At 43.4% G+C, this 19,523-nt stretch overlaps 1 protein-coding gene across 3 annotated transcripts in view; it reads left to right on the plus strand.

Annotated features, from left to right (window-relative positions):
- LOC138785812 (uncharacterized protein KIAA1958-like) overlaps positions 1–19,523 on the plus strand; it is a 140,312-nt gene that overhangs the window by 83,485 nt on the left and 37,304 nt on the right. For all 3 annotated transcript variants that reach the window (XM_069962170.1, XM_069962169.1, XM_069962168.1), the window contains exon 2: positions 5,033–6,236. In XM_069962170.1, the coding sequence (XP_069818271.1) occupies positions 5,057–6,236 (1,180 nt within the window). In that variant the 5' untranslated portion in view covers positions 5,033–5,056. The remainder of the gene's footprint in view (positions 1–5,032; positions 6,237–19,523) is intronic.

Consider the following 19,523-nt stretch of genomic DNA (forward strand, 5'->3'; position numbering starts at 1 on the left):
ACCGGTCATTGTTCAATACATTATGTAAACAACGTCCGCTGTTTGCATTAAGTTCAATACAACAGATTTTTTTATGACAAGAATGGCCGTTTTAATCACCAGCAACAGGCTGTTCTTGTCATAAAAAATGTGTTGGGTAAACATAGCCTAGAGAAAATGTACAGTGTTAAAGGACCCTAAGCCTATGAAACGTACTGTATTCCACAATTGGCGAATAAGACTGCAAACATTTTGTATAGTTGGATGTATCCTCCTATATATCACTATGTGTAGTTATTAAACAAAAGTCTTTCAGAGAACATTGTATAGAAAAAAGTAGGCAGGCTGGCTATCTTGAACACATATTATTTACACAAGCGTATTCTTGCATTAAATTAGTTGCTAGGCGAAGCAGCCTGAAATCTAAACACTGCTGATATTGTTTATTTGGCCTACTTGCAAAGGTCAGCATAGAGCGGCAGTGGGGCATAATCCACATAAGAGAAACATGGAGATGTCAGGCTGAGTCTGATTACCCTTCATATCCGCTGTTGAATAAACATCGCTTGGATAGCAGACACTATTTCATCACAAACTTGCATGTTGAACAGAATACTCTTATTAGATCGCCCTGTTTTGCAAATAAGTACACAAGAGTTCACTTCTTAAGCCCCTATTCCACGGGGCCACTATTAGTGCTTATTTGCTCGTCGTTCCCTGCTCGCTGCCGTCACTATTCCACGCGGCAGCAGCAAGCGGGTGAGTGCGGGAGGTACAGCGGCTAGCTGTGGGGGCTGCCCGGGTGATCGCTAGATTGTCCGGGCAGCCCATGGAGGATAGCGGCAGGCGGCTGCCGCCGCCGCTCCTGTGCCGATGTGCGATGGCAGCAGATCGCTGCTGTCACAGTTGCTTGTTTTTCAACATGTTGCAAAACAAACAACAGCAACGGTCAGCCGACCGGCTGATCGTTGCTTTTTATTCGACGGGACAATTATCGTCCGTAATGTCCGATAATCGTTCCGTGGAATAGGGCCTTTACTTGAAACAATAATGAGCAAGAAATGGAAGATTTGGAAACCTATACACAAAAAGCATGTAGATGTAGCCAGAAACCGTCTGCCCAATATTGTATAGGCTTCCTGGGTCTCCAAAACAGCTCTGAACCATTGAAGTTTAGATTCCACAAGACATCTGACAGTATTTTAGGGGAATTCAGCACCAAGATATCATCGGTAGAACTCTGTAAGGACTTTTTTTTCCCCCTGCACATCCCAGAGAAGCTTGATCAGACTGGGATCTGGGGAATGCTCCACATCTTTCTGCTCCTTTTCCCATGCACTGCTATTAGACTACTTCTCTCAGCAACCTTTGCAGTGCACGCTCAGAACGCCCTAAATGCCAGTACACAAGGTCATTTAAATAAATGGGAGTTGCCCTGTAGTAAACCAGCCACTATTCTATATACCAGTGATGGTCATTTAAATAAATGGGAGTTGCCCTGTAGTAAACCAGCCACTATTCTATATACCAGTGATGGCTAACCTTGATACTCCAGCTGATGCAAAATTACAATTCCCATTATGCCTGAACAACCAAAGATATGGCTTTGGCTGCCCAGGTATCATGGGAATTGTATTTTTACAACAGCTGGAGTGTCAAGGTTAGCCATTACTGGTATATACAGAGGCAGCTCCATTCAGTGTGTATATCTGGTTGCTTTGGTTCTGGCAAGCAGCTGATCCGTTCCCCCAACCTGATAGTGATTGATTATCCAAAGGTTGGGCCATCAGTTAGTCCAAGAAATGAATGAAAATATATATTTTTATTCAGTAAAAGTAACACTATTGTATAAATTACACCCCTGGACATGGTACTTGTACAGTGTATGTGATACTATATATCTAGTTTGCAACAACTTTGTGCAAAACAAGTCCATTCAGATCAGTGGAATCTGGTGTGATGTCTTCTAAGAGATAAGAAGATGACAGAGGTGAAAAGGGCCTCCTATTTGTATTGCCTAGTTTACATTGTTAATGGCTCTACCAACAATAAAGACATTTTATTTGTTTTATAACAAGAGTTGTTACGAATTGCATTGACATTAAAATATAGGAAAACAATTGTTCAGCTAAGTATAGAATTACATAAAAAGCTAAGTATAGAAGAATTACTATAAACCCTACTTAACAATACCCATTTACTTTGTGTCAGTGGTTAATCGGCCACAAGACTATGACATCTGTGTCTGTGATACATAATAGCTCCTGATTCATTATTATAATAATAGAAAAGTAATTTTCTACAAGGCTGGGCTACACAGCTGTTCTGGCCTCGAAAGGGTCATGTGACCAGATACCTCAGTGTTGGACTCTGTAGATAACGGTGCATTATACCTGATTCGAGTGGTTGCGACTGGTACCCTACAGTTGCAAGATAGATTGTCTTGCAACTGATACAGCTTCATTTATTTTCTCTCTACAGGGTGTGATACAGCAGTATCTGGTTCCACTACCATTGTCATGGATAGAATCACTTTGTAGTTCCAGCCTGAAGAGTACTGTGGTTGTCGCTGTGCTTCTAGTACCATTGAAGCAAAGTAGTAAGGCCACGGCAAATGAGAAATGGTCTCACATTTCTATATACTTGTTATATCAGAGTGAGGCTGGGTTCACACTGCGTATATTTCAGTCAGTATTGTCGTCCTCATATTGCAACCAAAACCAGGAGTGTATTGAATACACAGAAAGGATCTGTTCACACAATGTTGAAATTGAGTGGATGGCCGCCATTTAATGGCAAATATTTGCTGTTATTTTAGAACAACGGCTGTTATATTGAAAAAATGGCAGTTATTTACTGTTATATGGCGGCCATCCACTCAATTTCAACATTGTGTGAACAGAGCCTTTCTGTGTTTTTAATCCACTCCTGGTTTTGGTTGCAATACTGACTGAAATATACTGACTGAAATATACGTAGTGTGAATGCAGCCTTTACCTGTATCTATACACTGTAAAATAAACTTTCTCATTTGCATGATTTATGAGTGCCGTGGCCTTACTACTTTGCTACAGTATACGGAAGAACCTGTTGACCACAGAGCACGTACCCCAGTGGAGAGAGGTTTGCAGCACTGATCTAAACCCCCTATCTAGTACCATTGAAGCTGAAGGGAGAAGAATGAAAAGCTTCTCCTCTAAAGGCAGTCTTACACCTTCAATAGCTTTTGGCCAAATGCTCATTCATCCAAATGCCCTCTGTGCTCTGTGTAAAACAGGGGGGTGCTCTGGTTTGTAAATGTGTAATACAATCAAATCGCATAAGGGTCCTATTACACCAACAGATTATCTGACAGAAGAAGAATCTCAGTCTTTCCTTTATGGCCCGTTCTCTGTTTATAGTCCATTCCTGACTTTGGCACATAAAAATCTGTCAGATAATCTGTTAATTTAATAGTCTCAGATTGGCACTATATTGTACCTTAAGGCCCTGTTTCCCATCAAGGTATAAACAAAAGGTGGAATTTGCATTAAAATTTACCTTTTATTGGATATTCTAAAATACACCAGATATAGTGATCCCAATCACCAAAGGGATAAAGAAAGTATGTACAATATGCAATATTGGAATTTGCAGTACTTTAATCTGTACCTGTCAGATAATGGTTTATAATGGTTAATAATAGCTGAACTATTATCTCCTACTGAAATCATCACCTTCATGTCCTGTTTTAAAAATACAAAATGGTATATGGAAGCTGATGCCGCCAATAAACTAGGAAAACTCAAAATTCCTGCTTCCACTAATTGAAAATATGTTATTCATTGAGCACCTATCTCTGACTTCAGACGGGGGAGCGGCGGGCTGGTCGTGTGTCTTGTGTTGTGTATGTCTTGTGCTTTATGTTATGTCCTTCGTAAATTTTACTCTTTATTTTATATCATTTATCTGTCTTGTCTAGTTCCTCAATCTATTGTCTCTTGTCAAGGTATTCTGGTATTAGGTACGAGTAAGAAACTGTTCTACTATTGGATGATATATCCTCCTTTTGTTAACGGCGCTCTAACAACATAACTTATATGCATCTGGTAACGTTCTCCGACTACGGACTACAATTTTCCCACTTCTCAACCTCTACGGAACATACTAAGGGACTCTTTTTGGGACATTTTATGTCTGACTTTTACACTACAGAAATGTAATATTTTTCTTTTGTCTTATGTTGTTAAGTAACTAACATCCTCTCATAATGTGATGCATGAGATACTTTACAATATATTAATTTTTGTTACAATGCCGAAAACCAATAAAATATTGGGGAAAAAAAAGGAAAATTGAGACTGGTTGCTAAATAATACAGTTCATTCAGGTACTTGATGTGCTGTCAATTAAATGCAGCATATGGTAATGCATGCACACTTGCTGGCATGTGTAGTTATTCTTTGTAATTCTAATGAAACTGCTAGATTGTAGAGTACTTGTACTTAATAAACATCGAACATTTACTTTTTATTGGTCTTCTGAAGAGCCAGTTGTTCTGCTCAGAGATGGCATTTGTACACCATTCAGGGCAAAGAGGATGATCCCTGCTGGTGGAAACTATTCATGCCAATTACACACTAATAAGTTTGCACACATTGCCATACGCTGGTTTTTGATGACAGCACATCAAGTATCTGAATGAATTGCATTATCCGGTTTACTGATTGCATTGCACTGGGTAATGGCTTTTTAGGGTAATTTGACTCTCTAGCTTTTGCCTAGTCATAGATTTTATTGTTAGGGACACAGGGTACCCTACTTTTTTTTTACCATAGCAGTATTTTGCTGCACTACCTCTCAGTAGGGACTGCAGAATAATATTTGAACAATCTGTAATCTGCTAGTACAGTCTGCCTGTAATTTACAAAGTGAGCTATTTTCTGATGATACATTAGCTTTAATTATGGCCTGGAGCTACATATGTTGGGGACCTGTGTATTTGAAAATTGTGTATAATGTTATGCCTGAACTCATGCATGTTTATATTAATATATTTAATTATTTTATGTAGGAAGAGGCCTCCTGATCTGAAACGATGGAAGACTGTCTTCATACCTCTTCAGAAAACCTCTCCAAGTTAGTAAGTTGGGCCCATAGTCATGGTACCATTTGTAGCCTTATTCCAAACCTAAAGCACTTACTGTCTGAGGGCTCCCATGGCACTCTTACCGCTATGTGGGGATGCAGTGCTGGACATGCATACCACTGGCCATTGACTACAACTTGTAGGGCAGGCCCTCAGGAGAGAGTATGCTTCCAAGACAATAGAAGCTTCAACTCAGACAGTCCAAGTATACTTGGTGTGCCATCAGATACTCAAACAAGTCCATTGGAAAGGTACCCTGGGAGACCGGGAAAGTCTAAGCTTGATTGCAATAGAACAAGAGACTCGTGTGATTTTTCCTACTGTAGTGAACCATCGGAGCTAGATGAGCCAGTGGAGGAATATGAAGATGAAACCACATTATTTGATATGGTGTGTGAATCTTCTGCGACTGATGAAGATAGTGATTTTGAGCACAGAGCTCAGCAGTCACCAAGTGTTTCTCGCAAAAGGCCCAGTGGCGGACTTAATTCTTCTCTTTCTGGGTCTCAGTCACATATTGCTGATGAGGATAGTAGTGATGTAATTGTGAAAAAGATCAAACAGGAAAATCCTGAAGACTATTACATTGTTGCTAATGCAGAACTGACTGGTGGTATCGATGGGCCAACACTATCATTAACACAGATGACCAAGCCTAAGAATCAGACTCCTTCCACAACTCCAACTTTTTTGGGACCAACTAAGCCACCTAGCATTTTACCTCCATCTTTAAGCAATGATTTAGACATACAAGCCATTACACCTTCCCCATTGGTCCTACAAAGACCCCCACCCCAGAAACCAGCAAGACCGCCCTTGCCATCACAAAGCAAAGCACCATCTAATACTCCAATTGTCAATCAACAAATAGGAATTCAGATGCCTGTCAGCACCTCCACAGGAAACCCTAGTCAACCTATCAGCATACCTTTATCAGCACTTCAGTTGCCAGGGCAGGAAAAGAAGGAGGTTTCTGAGGAATTGCTTCCACCTGTACTAAAACCAGCATTACCCTGTGACATGGCACTCTCACCCTCAGTTAGTGCTGAGCCTGAAGTTAGCTCCAGTCAACAGCAGCCAAGTACCCTCCCCAATATTAACTGTGAAGGAACTGCACAGTCTATTCCAGGTATGTAAGTGTATGCATGTGGGTGGTGTGTGATTAGAGCGGTCTCACTACTGCTCTGCTTGAACTATACCTATGTGTTAATAGAAAAACATATCCAAGAGCTGTTTTTATTCTTAAATTTTTTCTCTTACACGCCAGCTTAATCCATACCTTAAATGTGCAATGTCATTACCAATAAATAATGTTAAAGTGACTCTGTACCCACAATCTGTCCCCCCCAAAACACTTGTACCTTCGGATAGCTGCTTTTAATCCAAGATCTGTCCTGGGGTCTGTTCGGCAGGGGATGCAGTTATTGACCAAAAAACAACTTTTAATCCGGCAGCGCTGTGTCTAATGGCCGGGGCTTACATTTGTATATGCATTAGGCTGCCACCACCTCTCTGTCCTTCCTTCCCACCCTACTCATCATTAGGAATGATCCAGGCAGATTGCTTCCTATTCCCCACCTGTGGCAGCCCGGCACATGGGCTGGATCGTTAATACACCTGTGCAAAGCTCAAACAGCAGTAAATGTTCCTGGATCATTCCTAATAATGAGGAGGGGGGGAGGAGGGAAGGAGAGGTTGTGCCAGCCTAATGCATATTCAAATGTAAGCCCGGCCGTTGGACACAGCGCTGTAGGATTAAAAGTGTGTTTTTAGGACAATAACTGCATCACCTGCCGAACGGACCCCAGGACAGGTCTTGGATTAAAAGCAGCTATCTGAAGGTACAAGCGGTTTGGGGGGGTCAGATTGTGGGTACAGAGTCGCTTTAAGGCCATGTTCACACCATTTATTAATTTTGTTAACAACGGCCTTGTTTGAACAACGGTTAATGAAATTAATACAATCACATCGATTTCAATGGGGCACAGCCATAGTGTATACACGGCCGCAGAAAATAATTGACATGTCTATTTTCTATGGCCACAGTTAGGTGAACAGCGTCTGTAGAAAATAGTCTGTGCACACGTCCGTACTTTACACTGTGGTCAATGACTTATTGGATTGTGGGCACACCTGAAGGTGTCATTAGTCCAAATAGTAAAAAGATAAAATTCCTACAGCCAATACTGCAGTATCAGCCGTAGGAACATGCTACATATTGGCCAGTCCCTGTACTGTAATACAGCGATCGTTGTTAAACAGCAGCCGTTGTATTACAGCATGGGAACATAGCCTAAATCAGGAGAGGGGACATACTGCATCTTTGCCATTTACATCATTTATTGTTTTTGCCTGTTTTCTATATAAAAATGTTATAAAATTGGCCTACTAGGTGTTTCCCTTACTGGAAAACTACATTTAGACTCAAACACTAAGGGTAAATTCACACGGGCGGATCCGCGGGGAGTCTCATGCACGAAATCCGCAGCTAATCCACAATACACATATTATTCTTATTATTATTAATACGTGTATTGGCTGTGATTAGCTGCGTATTTCGTGCGTGAGACTCCCGGCGGATCTGCCCGTGTGAATTTACCCTAAAGCCATTTGGTCTTTAGTAAAAAAAAAAAAAAAAACACAACAACAAAAAACAGATGTTAGTAGTTGTCGATCTGCACAGACTGGCCCAGTGAAGATGAATGATGATTGGCCAGCAGCTGTGCAAACCTGCCCCTGGACACTGTTGCAGTGAGTAAACTAATGGTGGTTTTACACGGAGCGATAATTCGCCCGATCGCACGATTCACGATTTTGAATGAACGATTTTTTTTTTTTTATAACGATCAGCGTTTAGACGGATCGATACATCGTACGGAAAAATCGCTTAAGCCTATCTCATACATAGGTGAAATCGTTGAAGGAATGTTTACATGGAACGATCTGCAAATTTTTTGCGAACGATCAATGACGATTTGAGAAGTTGTTGAAAGATCAAAATGAACGATTTCTCGCTCGTCGCTTGATCGTTCGTTGCGTTTACACGTACGATTATCGTTCGAATTCGACCGTTATCGTGCAAATTTGAACGATAAATCGTTCCGTGTAAAACCACCATTACTGATCTTAAGGCCCACTCGCTGGTTTAGAGTGAAATGTAGATGCATGAGCAACACAAGGAGGCAATAAATAGACCGCTGGAGCTGTGAAAATTAAAGTGACACTGTCATCCCCTTTTTCCATTCTGACTTCTCTACACAGGTGTAAAGGGTAAATTTAGCAGTTTTCATACCTTATATCATACGTCATGCTGCTTGTTCAAGTAAAAAAAGTGATTTTTTTTATCAACTGCAGATTGTGCTAAGTGGGTGGGGCTTCACAGCTAAAGCGCCACTTAGCCATGCCCACAGTGCCAACGTTTGCCCCGCTTCTTTGTGACGTCAACGACACATAGGCCCCGTCCATTTTCTACTCCATCTGGCTCAGGCCTACATGATTTCTTCCAGCTACAGTTCATCTCTTCAGAATCTGCCAGACAAACATCTTAAGCTTTCCTTTATATTCTTTCCCTTTTTCCTACCTATGGGGTCCCAATCAGTAGTAATTCTGCTGTTTGGTGTCATGCACTTTAAAATAAGCAGGTGGGTAGCCCCGTTATGTAGGCTCCCCCATAAAGTAATATCCCCTTTTATGACCTCCCAAACAGTAATAATGTCCCGTGCTGTAACCCCCATATAGTAATAATGCCCCCTGTTCAGCCCCACATAGTAATAATACCTTTTTCTGTGTCCTCCACCTACATAGTAATAATGCCTCCTACTGTGCACCCCCACATAATGATAATGCTCCTGCTGTGCATCTCCACGCAGTAATAATGCCTCCCGCTATGCACCCCTTAGCCTCTGCTGTTGTGTACAGCTGCCCACCCACCCATAGTAGTAATGACCCCTGTTTTGAACAGCCCCCCCACCCACAGTAATAATACCCCTCCAATGCACCCCCCACCCATGGACATGAGTGGACATACCCTAATAATGCCTCCAACATTAAAAAAAAACACCACATGATATTAACTTATAGCAAGCAGGGAGCAGCTCTTCTTCATCTCTAGCTCTTCTTGCCGTGGGAAGGAACCTCCAGCAAGCACGATGATGTCATATCAATACACATGCGTGTTTGTGGAAAAACCTGTTAATAATATAAAGTAAAGGGATATTCTTATCCTAAATTACAATATACCAGCTATAATGTTATGGTTTGTGGGGGATTTTGGGACTGCCGCCAGTCAGGAGAATAAAGTAACCTATGGACCTTTGGCTCATTCCCTGCATAGTGACAACACAGCCCACTTGCACAGTGGGTGGACTGAAATATTGCGGGCGTTGTCTGATAATCGGTCAATAATCGGTCCATGTAATAGGGCCTTTGGGTATGCTCCCAAACTTTGTAACCTGGCTGAGTTCCCTGTGAGAATTCTAAAAGTGAAAGGGCAACCAAGGGCAAAAGCCAATCAAAACAATGCAGGCACCTGGGGGATTAGTGAGTCCATATCTCCCAAACAGTACAGCTTCAGAAATGCTTGTACATTTAAAATGTGTTTAAATTCACATAGTTCACCAGTTTAGATCTAGTTTTCCTAATGACACAACTTCTTAACATAAATCTCCTTTAGCTGTGGTGTCAGCTGGGAAAGAGAAACACAAAGATTAGTGCTCAATGGAGTCTCTCGGAGCAGTTCCAGAAAGGTCTGTATATTTATAGTAAAATTTGCCTAGGGCGCAAAGGCCACCCCTGCATATTAGTGTCCAATCACATTTCTTTAGAAAAATTGACCTATTTTAGGAAAACCATTAAATATTGGAAAGAGCACATAACTATTAATCCTAAAGCATATACTGTATAAGTCCAGACAGATGTTGTTAGTGCAGCAAGTGATATCTTTAACCCATTCCTAAACAGTGACTTACATTTTTGTCATTGTGATCTCATGCGTGCTTGTCAGTGCACCCAGATCAGCAGTACTACAGCCCTGCTGATTACTGGCAGCGTAATCGCCATGACGGGTGTCACCATGGACCTAGCAAAGGTAGCCAAGACGGTCTTTTTTCTTATTGCTTTGCTCTTTGGTGCGCCCTGATAGGTGCTTGTTAGAGATGAGCGAACCTGGAGCATGCTCGAGTCCATCCGAACCCGAACTTTCAGCATTTGATTAGCGGTGGCTGCTGAAGTTGGATAAAGATCTAAGGTTGTCTGAAAAACATGGATACAGCCAATGACTATATCCATGTTTTCTACATAGCCTTAGGGCTTTATCCAACTTCAGCAGCCACCGCTAATCAAATGCCGAATGCTCGGATGGACTCGAGCATGCTCGAGGTTTGCTCATCTCTAGTGCTTGTACCTAGCCTGTACTGATCCACCATATGTTAGCATTGTTGACATTAAAAATGATTTCATAAACTATTTGGGACAATTTTTTATATGAATAAAAAATACACCTATAACAATACATATAACATGAAGAAACCCTGACATATTTGGTATTCCCATGTATGTAACGTCCAACAAAACTGAAGTTAAGTGAACTGCATAAAGGAGTGTTTACATAGGAGGTAGGTGACAGTAGGCTGCACATAATGGATCCTGGTCTGGAAATGCCCCTTTGATTTCAGCCCTGCAAGAACTAGATGGGTAATGAGTTTCTAGCACATAGAACCAATAACATCTTGGCTAATCCGTAATATGTGTGCAAAGTATTGTTTGTATTCAGTTAAGGGGCATTCCTATAATAACATTGACATTTCAACTGAATATCTTCGGATATTGAAATCATAGCATTTTGAAACAGACAACCACCCATGTATATTCTCATATTTTTATTTACTTATATGCTTTTGCTGTTTTTTTTTATCCAAGCAGTAAACTGGCCGTAAGTTTGAAGTTGTTACTCTTCTCTTCCTGCTGGACTGTGGAATATGTACATAAAGCACATATGGGGGAAACAAAATAGATACTGCAAGCCAGTGTAAGCCTTGACAGGACTATTTTCTATGTTCTCAACCACTTGTATAATATTATAAGAAAAGTCAAAGACACTTAAGATCATTTATGCTGCTCATTGAAGTCAGCGGCTGTCCGAAAAGCGTCCAAAAAAAAAAAAAAAGTGGTTTGTGATAGTAAACAAATACTGTTCACATCTTTATTGGGTTTTGGCCATTAAATAAAGGCACACAAAGTCTAGTAAATGACAAATCTGCTTTTCTCAAGAAACATTAGTTAGTGTGACCTATGCCCTGATGCAGACAACCTTTAGAAAACCTTAGATGCATTGGACTCCTCTCTAGCGCTGCAGGGTACTTCACAAAGGAAGTGCTTCAATACCACTGTTTATATTGGCATTAGTGACAGACTGCTGAAAACAGTGTTTCTGATGGTATATTATGCTGCCCTCAGCAAAACTTTCATTGGATTAAGGGTAGATCTACCTGTCATCACAGCGCAGAGCATATCCATACAGTTTCCCCGCTCCCAGCATCATATCAGAGATGCTGCCGTGCAGGGGGGAGACTCCGGTACTGGCCTTCCTCGTCCATGTTCCATACGAAACACAACATGGGAATAAGGCTTTTTGCAAAAATCTACTATAGTATCCTCATGGCAAATGTGCAGTGGATTCTGCCATTTCAAATGCATAAAAATGGTGTTCTGGTTGTGGGGAACACCTGTTTTAGAGTAGGAATCCCCACTCTAAAGGGGTGTTCCCCACAGCCAAGGCAGCGAGAGAGGCAGGAGCGGCGGCTGTTAAACCGGCGGGCATTGGAGTGGGGTGGCAACAGCCTGGTGACGGGTCCCAGGAGGTCGGGAAGGCTGGCAAAGGTGAGCCCAGGGAGAAGCAGCAGGCGGTGTATGATCTGGCCGGCAGCTGTCGGCCCAGTGAGTGTAGGCCAGCCGGGACTTGAGAAGGGTTCGGGGGCTGGAGGAGCTGTTCCCCGCTGCAGAGAGAAGCAAGGGCGGTGCAGCAAGTTCAAACAGTCGCCCGCTCCTGCCTCCACTGCGGGAACACACTGCAAAGGAGTGGGGGAATCCCCACTCCTTTACGGTAAGTACTGGTGCAAGATGCACCACTACTTACTGCTAGTCTTTATACCCTGTGGGCTGGGTGCTCTGCACCTGACTCATGGAGTGTAAAAACCAATTAAAGACATTTACATTGTTCCCTAAGGGAACACACAGCTCTGTTCTGGAACTGCCTTCCAGAACCAATTAAGAGAACAGAGGTATTATTAGGAGAACACAGGTATTACTATAATCCAGTAATGAACTAACGTGCAGTATAAAGCATGGAGGCTTAAAAGAACAGAAGCCTGAGTCTTGTATGAGACGGGGTGGATTTTGGATAAGTAAGCAGTCTGAGTTAGACTCTCTAGAGACAATTACTCATCATAGCTGTTCCCTAACAGATGTAGTGACATAAGTAGCTACAATCAGGAGTGGAGCTCTAGTTCTGCTTTATCATTACTTAGGTTCCCCCTGGTGGTTATATATTTTAGGGTGAACAGACAATTTATTTTTTCCAGGTCCCATTCTTGAAGGGCCACCTGGGATCCAACAATATAGATGATAGGGCTGACCATCAAATGTGAAGGGAGTGTCTTAACTTTTCCCAGTGGCAGAATGAAGGGTAGGGAATTGTTGTATTTTAACATTTTTGATCCTTTTGTTTTCAAGAGAGATAATGACAGTGTAATGGTGGAGGAGGGGGAATAGCTGCCAAATGAGTGCTCACCCGATAGCCATCTGTGGTGTGTAGCCTTCTTAAATTACCAAATCTGATATAATCTGTTGTTTACAGACAAATATTTCTGCTTGCCCTTCTTTTTCAATTTCATTGTAGGCACACAGCATTTCAGTTTTTCCTTCTTGTATCTCTTAGACATTTGTCCCTAGCTTACATGAAATGGAGAATAATTGCTTGTGCCTGTTATTGCAAATGATTTCATTGTAGTCCTAAAGAAACAGCACAATGATACATTACTGAGAGCTTGCAGAAGACATGAGATAGAAAACCAATCCTGTAACTAAATCCTTGTGCCTGCATTGAATCCTGCTGACAGGTGATAATAAATAATGTATCTGTGTGACTGCACCTGTTATATTACTGTAACATAGTTATTAGTTTACCATCTATGTTTTATGTGCTGTGTACTGCTCCCTGAACTTCTTGCTTTATTCACTGCTTTCAACCATGGCAAAGTCTGATTTTTATACCAAATTTGATGTTGTTCCATAAACCTAGATAAGATGGAGTACTTGTGCTTGGCTCAATGAAGTAACAAACAAGTTTATTTCACCCATTAAATATATAGTTGCAGATGGATTTGGAGAGCTAAACTTACCAAAATTAGTTTCATTTTGGTAAAAGAGGTTGCTGAGTTTTTATTTTTAATGGTTATTCCGTAGTCAGGGGCAACATGGCCCCACTGCTGCCTCCAGTGGCTGTGTCAAACTTCATGGCTTTAGAATCCCTTGTCGTGGCACATTGCGTGTATTGTTGGCTATACGGGGGAAGCTGTCTGTGTTACCTGTGCTGCAGCTATGGTGCAGTGACGCAGAACCAGTGGCAATAACTATCATTCCCTGCTCGCTCCTCTTCACTATGTCACAGATGAAGTGCTTCTGACACAGGCGCCTTTCCTGGTTGTAAGGCTGGGTTCACACTATGTTTTTGCTGTCCCTTAAACGGATCTGTTTTTAAATGGCTACTTTTAACATATACAAAATGTGGTCAACCATGTTTTTGCATATGCTAAAAGAAAAAAAGATCAGTTCTGTTCCTTTTTCTTTTTAGAATGGAAGTCAGTGGAAAAACGGATGCACACAAATGCATCCCGTTTGCATCACTTTTGTTATCTGTTTTTTTCCCATTAAATGGATATGTTAGACTACAAAAATGCAGCGTGAACCCCGCCTAAAGTCTATTATGCATTTGAATAGACGTACGGGGAGGCACAGCATCATTAACATTGGATTTAATGGCGTTAGTGATACCTAGTTGTCCCGGGACCAGGGCTTCTGAAGCCCTGCAGGTCTCAGCACAGCCACTGGTGGCCGCAGAGGGTCTGTGTCATCCTTTGCAGATGCTAGTCAAAGAGCACATTAAAGGGGTTATCCAGCGTGGGGGCACTTTTTGGGGGGACCGGGGAAGAGGTGGCTGAAATAAAAGACGTCCACTCACCTCCCCGGTTCCAGCGGCGGGTCACTCATTGCGGCGCTCCTTTACTGAGTGGCTGAGCGGCCTTGAGACGTAGCGTCTCGGGCGGCGTCAGACACCAGGAAGCGGCCGGGAATCGGGGACCGGAGCGCCGCGATGAGTGACCCGCCGCTGGAACCGGAGAGGTGAGTGGACGTCTTTTATTTCAGCCACCTCCTCCCCGGTCCCCCCCAAAAAGTGCCCCCACGCTGGATAACCCCTTTAAGGCTGGGTTCACACTACGTATATTTCAGACAGTATTGTGGTCCTCATATTGCAACCAAAACCAGGAGTGGATTAAAAACACAAAGGATCTGTTCACACAATGTTGAAATTGAGTGGATGGCCGCCATATAACGGTAAATAATTGCCATTATTTCAATATAACAGCTGTTGTTTTAAAATACCAGCAAATATTTGCCATTAAATGACGGCCATCCACTCAATTTCAACATTGTGTGAACATAGCCTTTCTGTGTATTTAATCCACTCCTGGTTTTGGTTGCAATATGAGGACCACAATACTGACCGAAATATACGTAGTGTGAACCCAGCCTAAAAATGTAAAATTACATTTTCTGTTATAAAGTTATATGCAAAGTTGTATAACAAAGAAATGTAAAAAAAAATTAATAAAAATATTTCTTTAGAATACCCAATATTACATTACAACTCTCTGTGAATTGAGCCATAATAGGGCTGTCATAGAGTTATATAAGCTATCTACTATACCTTCATATATCTTTGATATCAACCTCAGACCTACAGAGGTTTTGTCTACTGGATTTCATACAAATCAGACAGAAAAAAATACTGGGATTTCTTCTAGCAATGCCTGATGAAGTCCATAGAATCTGTATGGTCCTTTAATTTGTTTCTATTTAAGCACAGTGTTTTTCCAAAAAGTTCTACACACAACTACTAGTTCTGCACACAAACTAAACAAGCTAGTTTGTTTTCTTTATTAAATTCAGTGAAAACAAGGTCTAATGGCTTTAGGTACAACATATACAGGGACCCCATGTTACTAATTAAAATATAACAAAGCAATAAGAAATAGTAAAAAGAAAAAAATGAAAGAAACAAGAATATTGGCAAGTAGCCAATGCATTGCTACCTACACCTCAAAATCAATCTGAAATCTACAGGAACCAACTGGTCATGAGAGTAAAAATATCATTCTTATGTTCCTAAGACATCACATAGAGATTTGCATGGTAAGTAAAAGACTGTGGACCAAGGTAACCATACCATACTTCAGTGTTCCAAGATGGGTGCACTAATTTGCATTAATAAAGAATATAGAAGGTAGATAAGGCCCTTCCTATCTGGGTCATGTGTGCAGATACTTTCAAAGGTGGTGGAGGAATTTATTCTGGAGGATAGAATAATAGTAATCACAAAGTGATATACAGTGGTGCCTTGGATTACGAGCATAATTTGTTCTGAGACTTTGCTTGTAAACCAAATCCACTTAAACCAAAGCAAATTTTCCCATAAGAAATCCCTGTAATGCAGACAATTGGTGCCACACCCCCAAAATGTTTTTCTTTTCCTGAATAACATGTAAAACAAATAAAACAAACACTTAGGAAGCTGGATATGTCATATTATATTTTACTGTAGAGTATAGCAAACAGCTTGTGGAGTATAATGTATAGGAACCTGACAACACAGCAGCAGTGTGTAGATACAGGATGGAACTGCAGAACCCCATAATGTAGTACAACAGGCTAGAATAGGGAAGCAGGGCTGCTGTCAGAGGTCTGTGTGGTCATATGACAACAATGAAGAAGGGAAGTGTGTTCAACATGGACCAATCAAGAATAGTGACAGAAACTTTTATATACAGCAGTGTGCATAGCTGAGTGTAAGTGCAGGCATGATTATAGCAGCAGTGTGTATAGCTGAGTGTAAGTGCAGGCACATTATAGCAGGAAACACAAGGACTGACAGAGCCTGTAGGGAGTATGAAGGAATAAGCAGGACATATGTGGGCACAGTATAGCAGCACTCTCTGACCTGGGAGAGTGGGATTACAGCTATGAAGAGATTACCTCCACAGTCCTGTCCCCTGATGTAAGCCCCAGCCTGAAGTGGATCTGCCATGATTTGGAAGGTGAAGGAGACTTCCTGGGTCAGAATAAAGTGATGTAGATCCCCCAGTGCAGACCCCCACTTGCCCTCCCACCCAGTACAGGGAGCTTTTAAACCAAAGCAATGCTTTTAGTCCAAGTTACAATTTTGAAAAACTGTGAGCTGCTCTTCCAAAACGCTCTTTAACCCCTTAGTGACCACCGATACGGCTTTCTACGGCGGTCACTAATGGTCCTTATTCTGCTGCCATCAGCTTTTTACGGCGATGGCAGAGAATAAGGCTGCGGGGCCGGGACGGCCCCCACCCCATCCCCCCGGCTACCGGAGGTAGCTGAGGGGTTGGGGCAGTGTGTGGGGTCCGTCCCGGCCCCCCCCCTTACCGACGATCGCCGCTATTAACGTTATAGCGGCGGCCGTCGGTAAAGGGGATTACCGGTGCCGCCGCCGCCTTTCATCTCCCCCCGCCGTGAATCTACGGCAGGGGGAGATGAAATAAGTGTATATCAGACCCCAGATCAGACCCCCCTAGTGCCCCGATAACTAACCCCCCTCCCCCGGCGGCCATCATTTCCAAGATGGCCGCCGCCATCGCTGTGAACCGACTAACGTCGGTTCACAGCGATTAAAAAGTTAAAATGAATGAAAGCCCATGCTCTCCGCCACCGGAGGTAACGGAGAGCATGGGGCAGTCATCGGGGACCCCCCTGTGGGGTCCCGGTACAAGCGATCAGCGGTGTATACTATATACCGCTGATCGCTTGTGCCATGTGCTCCCGGCACTTTTTATCCCCTGTCACCATAAATGATTGGTGACAGGGGATAAAAAGTGATGTCCCCCCACCCCCCAAGTCGCCCCCCGTCCCCCAGTCACCCCCCCCTTCCCCATATACTCACCGGATCCACGGAGCTCCTTCCTCCTCGACGTCCTGGCTGGGTATGAAGTGCGCATGCGCTTCACAACCAGCCAACTCAGAAAATTTAAAGTGACAGAGACCAATTTGGTCTCTGTCACTGAACTATGATTACTGTGATAGAAAATATCACAGTAATCATAGTAATACAGTGAAAATGAATATGTAAAGTACAAAAAGTGACAAACATACAAAAAAATAAAACACACACTTTTTATTATAGTAATAATTGCAGTTTACCCCCAAATTACCCCTAACCCCTCCCCAGATTACCCGTAACCACCGCACGTTGCCCGTAACCACCGCACGTTGCCCATAACCACCGCACGTTGCCCGTAACCACCGCACGTTGCCCGTAACCACCGCACGTTGCCCGTAACCACCGCACGTTGCCCGTAACCACCGCAAATTGCCAGTGACCCCCTCCAGATTGCCCGTAACCACCCCAAATTGCATGTACCCACCCCAAATTACCTATAAGCACTTCAGTTTATCAGTAACAATCCCAGATTGTCTGTAACCCTTCCAGGTTGCACATAACCCCCCCAGGTTCCCCGTAATCATGCCAGATTACATGTAACCCCCCAGATTGCACGTAACCACTGCGCGTTGCCTCTGACCATGCCACGATGCCTCTGACCCCGCCACAATGCCTCTGACCACCGCCCGTCGCCTCTGACCACCGCCCGTCGCCTCTGACCACCGCCCGTCGCCTCTGACCACCGCACGTCGCCTCTGACCACCGCACGTCGCCTCTGACCACCGCACGTCGCCTCTGACCACCGCACGTCGCCTCTGACCACCACACGTCGCCTCTGACCACCCCAAATTGCCAATGACCCCCTCCAGATTGCGGTGCCCATGTCAGATTACAGGTACCCACCCCAGATTGCCTATAAGAACTTCAGTTTATCCGTAACCACCCCACATTGCCCGTAACCACCCCACGTTGCCAGTAACCACCCCAGATTGTCAGTAAGCACTGCAGGTTGCGCGTAACCACCCCACGTTGCCCGTATCCACCTCAGATTGTCTGTAAGCACTGCAGGTTGCCCGTAACCAGCCAACGTTGCCTGTAACCACCCCAGATTGTCTGTAAGCACAGCAGGTTGCCCGTAACCACCCCACGTTGCCCGTATCCACCCCAGATTGTCTGTAAGCACTGCAGGTTGCCCGTAACCACCCCACGTTTCCCGTAACCATCCCAGATTGTCTGTAAGCACAGCAGGTTGCCCGTAACCAGCCCACGTTGCCCGTTACCAGCGCACGTTGCCTGTAACCAGCCCACGTTGCCTGTAACCAGCCCACGTTGCCTGTAACCAGCCCACGTTGCCTGTAACCAGCCCACGTTGCCGTAACCACAGCAGGTTGCCCGTGACCACCACACGTTGCCCATAACCACCACACGTTGCCCGTAACCACCCCGCGTTGCCTGTAACCACAGCAGGTTGCCCGTGACCAACCCATGTTGTCCGTAACCACCCCAGATTACCTGTAACCACCTCAGGTTGCCCATAACCACCCCTGGTTGCCCGTAACCACCCCACATTACCTGTAATCTCATTTTTTTTATTTTATTTTAGTAACTGCGCTATTCTAATAACCATTACTAGCTGCGGTTTTGCTCCTGTAAATTGGCGCTCCTTCCCTTCTGAGCCCTGCTGTGTGCCCATACAGTGGTTTATGCCCACATATGAGGTACCGTTTTACTCAGGAGAACCTGCGTTACAGATTTTGGGGTACGTTTTCTCTCCTGTTCCTCGTCAAATTGAGAAATTTCAAACTAAACCAACATATTATTGGAAAAATTCGAGTTTTTCATTTTTACTGGCCAATTTTGAATACTTTCCTCTAATACCTGTGGGGTAAAAATGGTCACCACACACCAAGATGAATTCTTTGAGGGGTGCTCTTTCCAAAATGTGGTGACTTTTGGGAGGAATCTATTCTGCTGACACTACAGGGGCTCAGCAAACGCACCTGGCGCTCAGAAACTTCTTCAGAAAAATCTGCACTGAAAATGCTAATTGGCGCTCCTTCCCTTCTGAGCCCAGCTGTGTGCCCATGCAGTGGTTTATGCCCACATATGGGGTACCGTTGTACTCAGGAGAACCTGCTTTACATATATTGGGGTGACATTTCTCTCCTGTTCCTCGTG

This window comes from Dendropsophus ebraccatus, chromosome 3 (genome assembly GCF_027789765.1).
Source record: "Dendropsophus ebraccatus isolate aDenEbr1 chromosome 3, aDenEbr1.pat, whole genome shotgun sequence".
Taxonomy (NCBI): domain Eukaryota; kingdom Metazoa; phylum Chordata; class Amphibia; order Anura; family Hylidae; genus Dendropsophus; species Dendropsophus ebraccatus.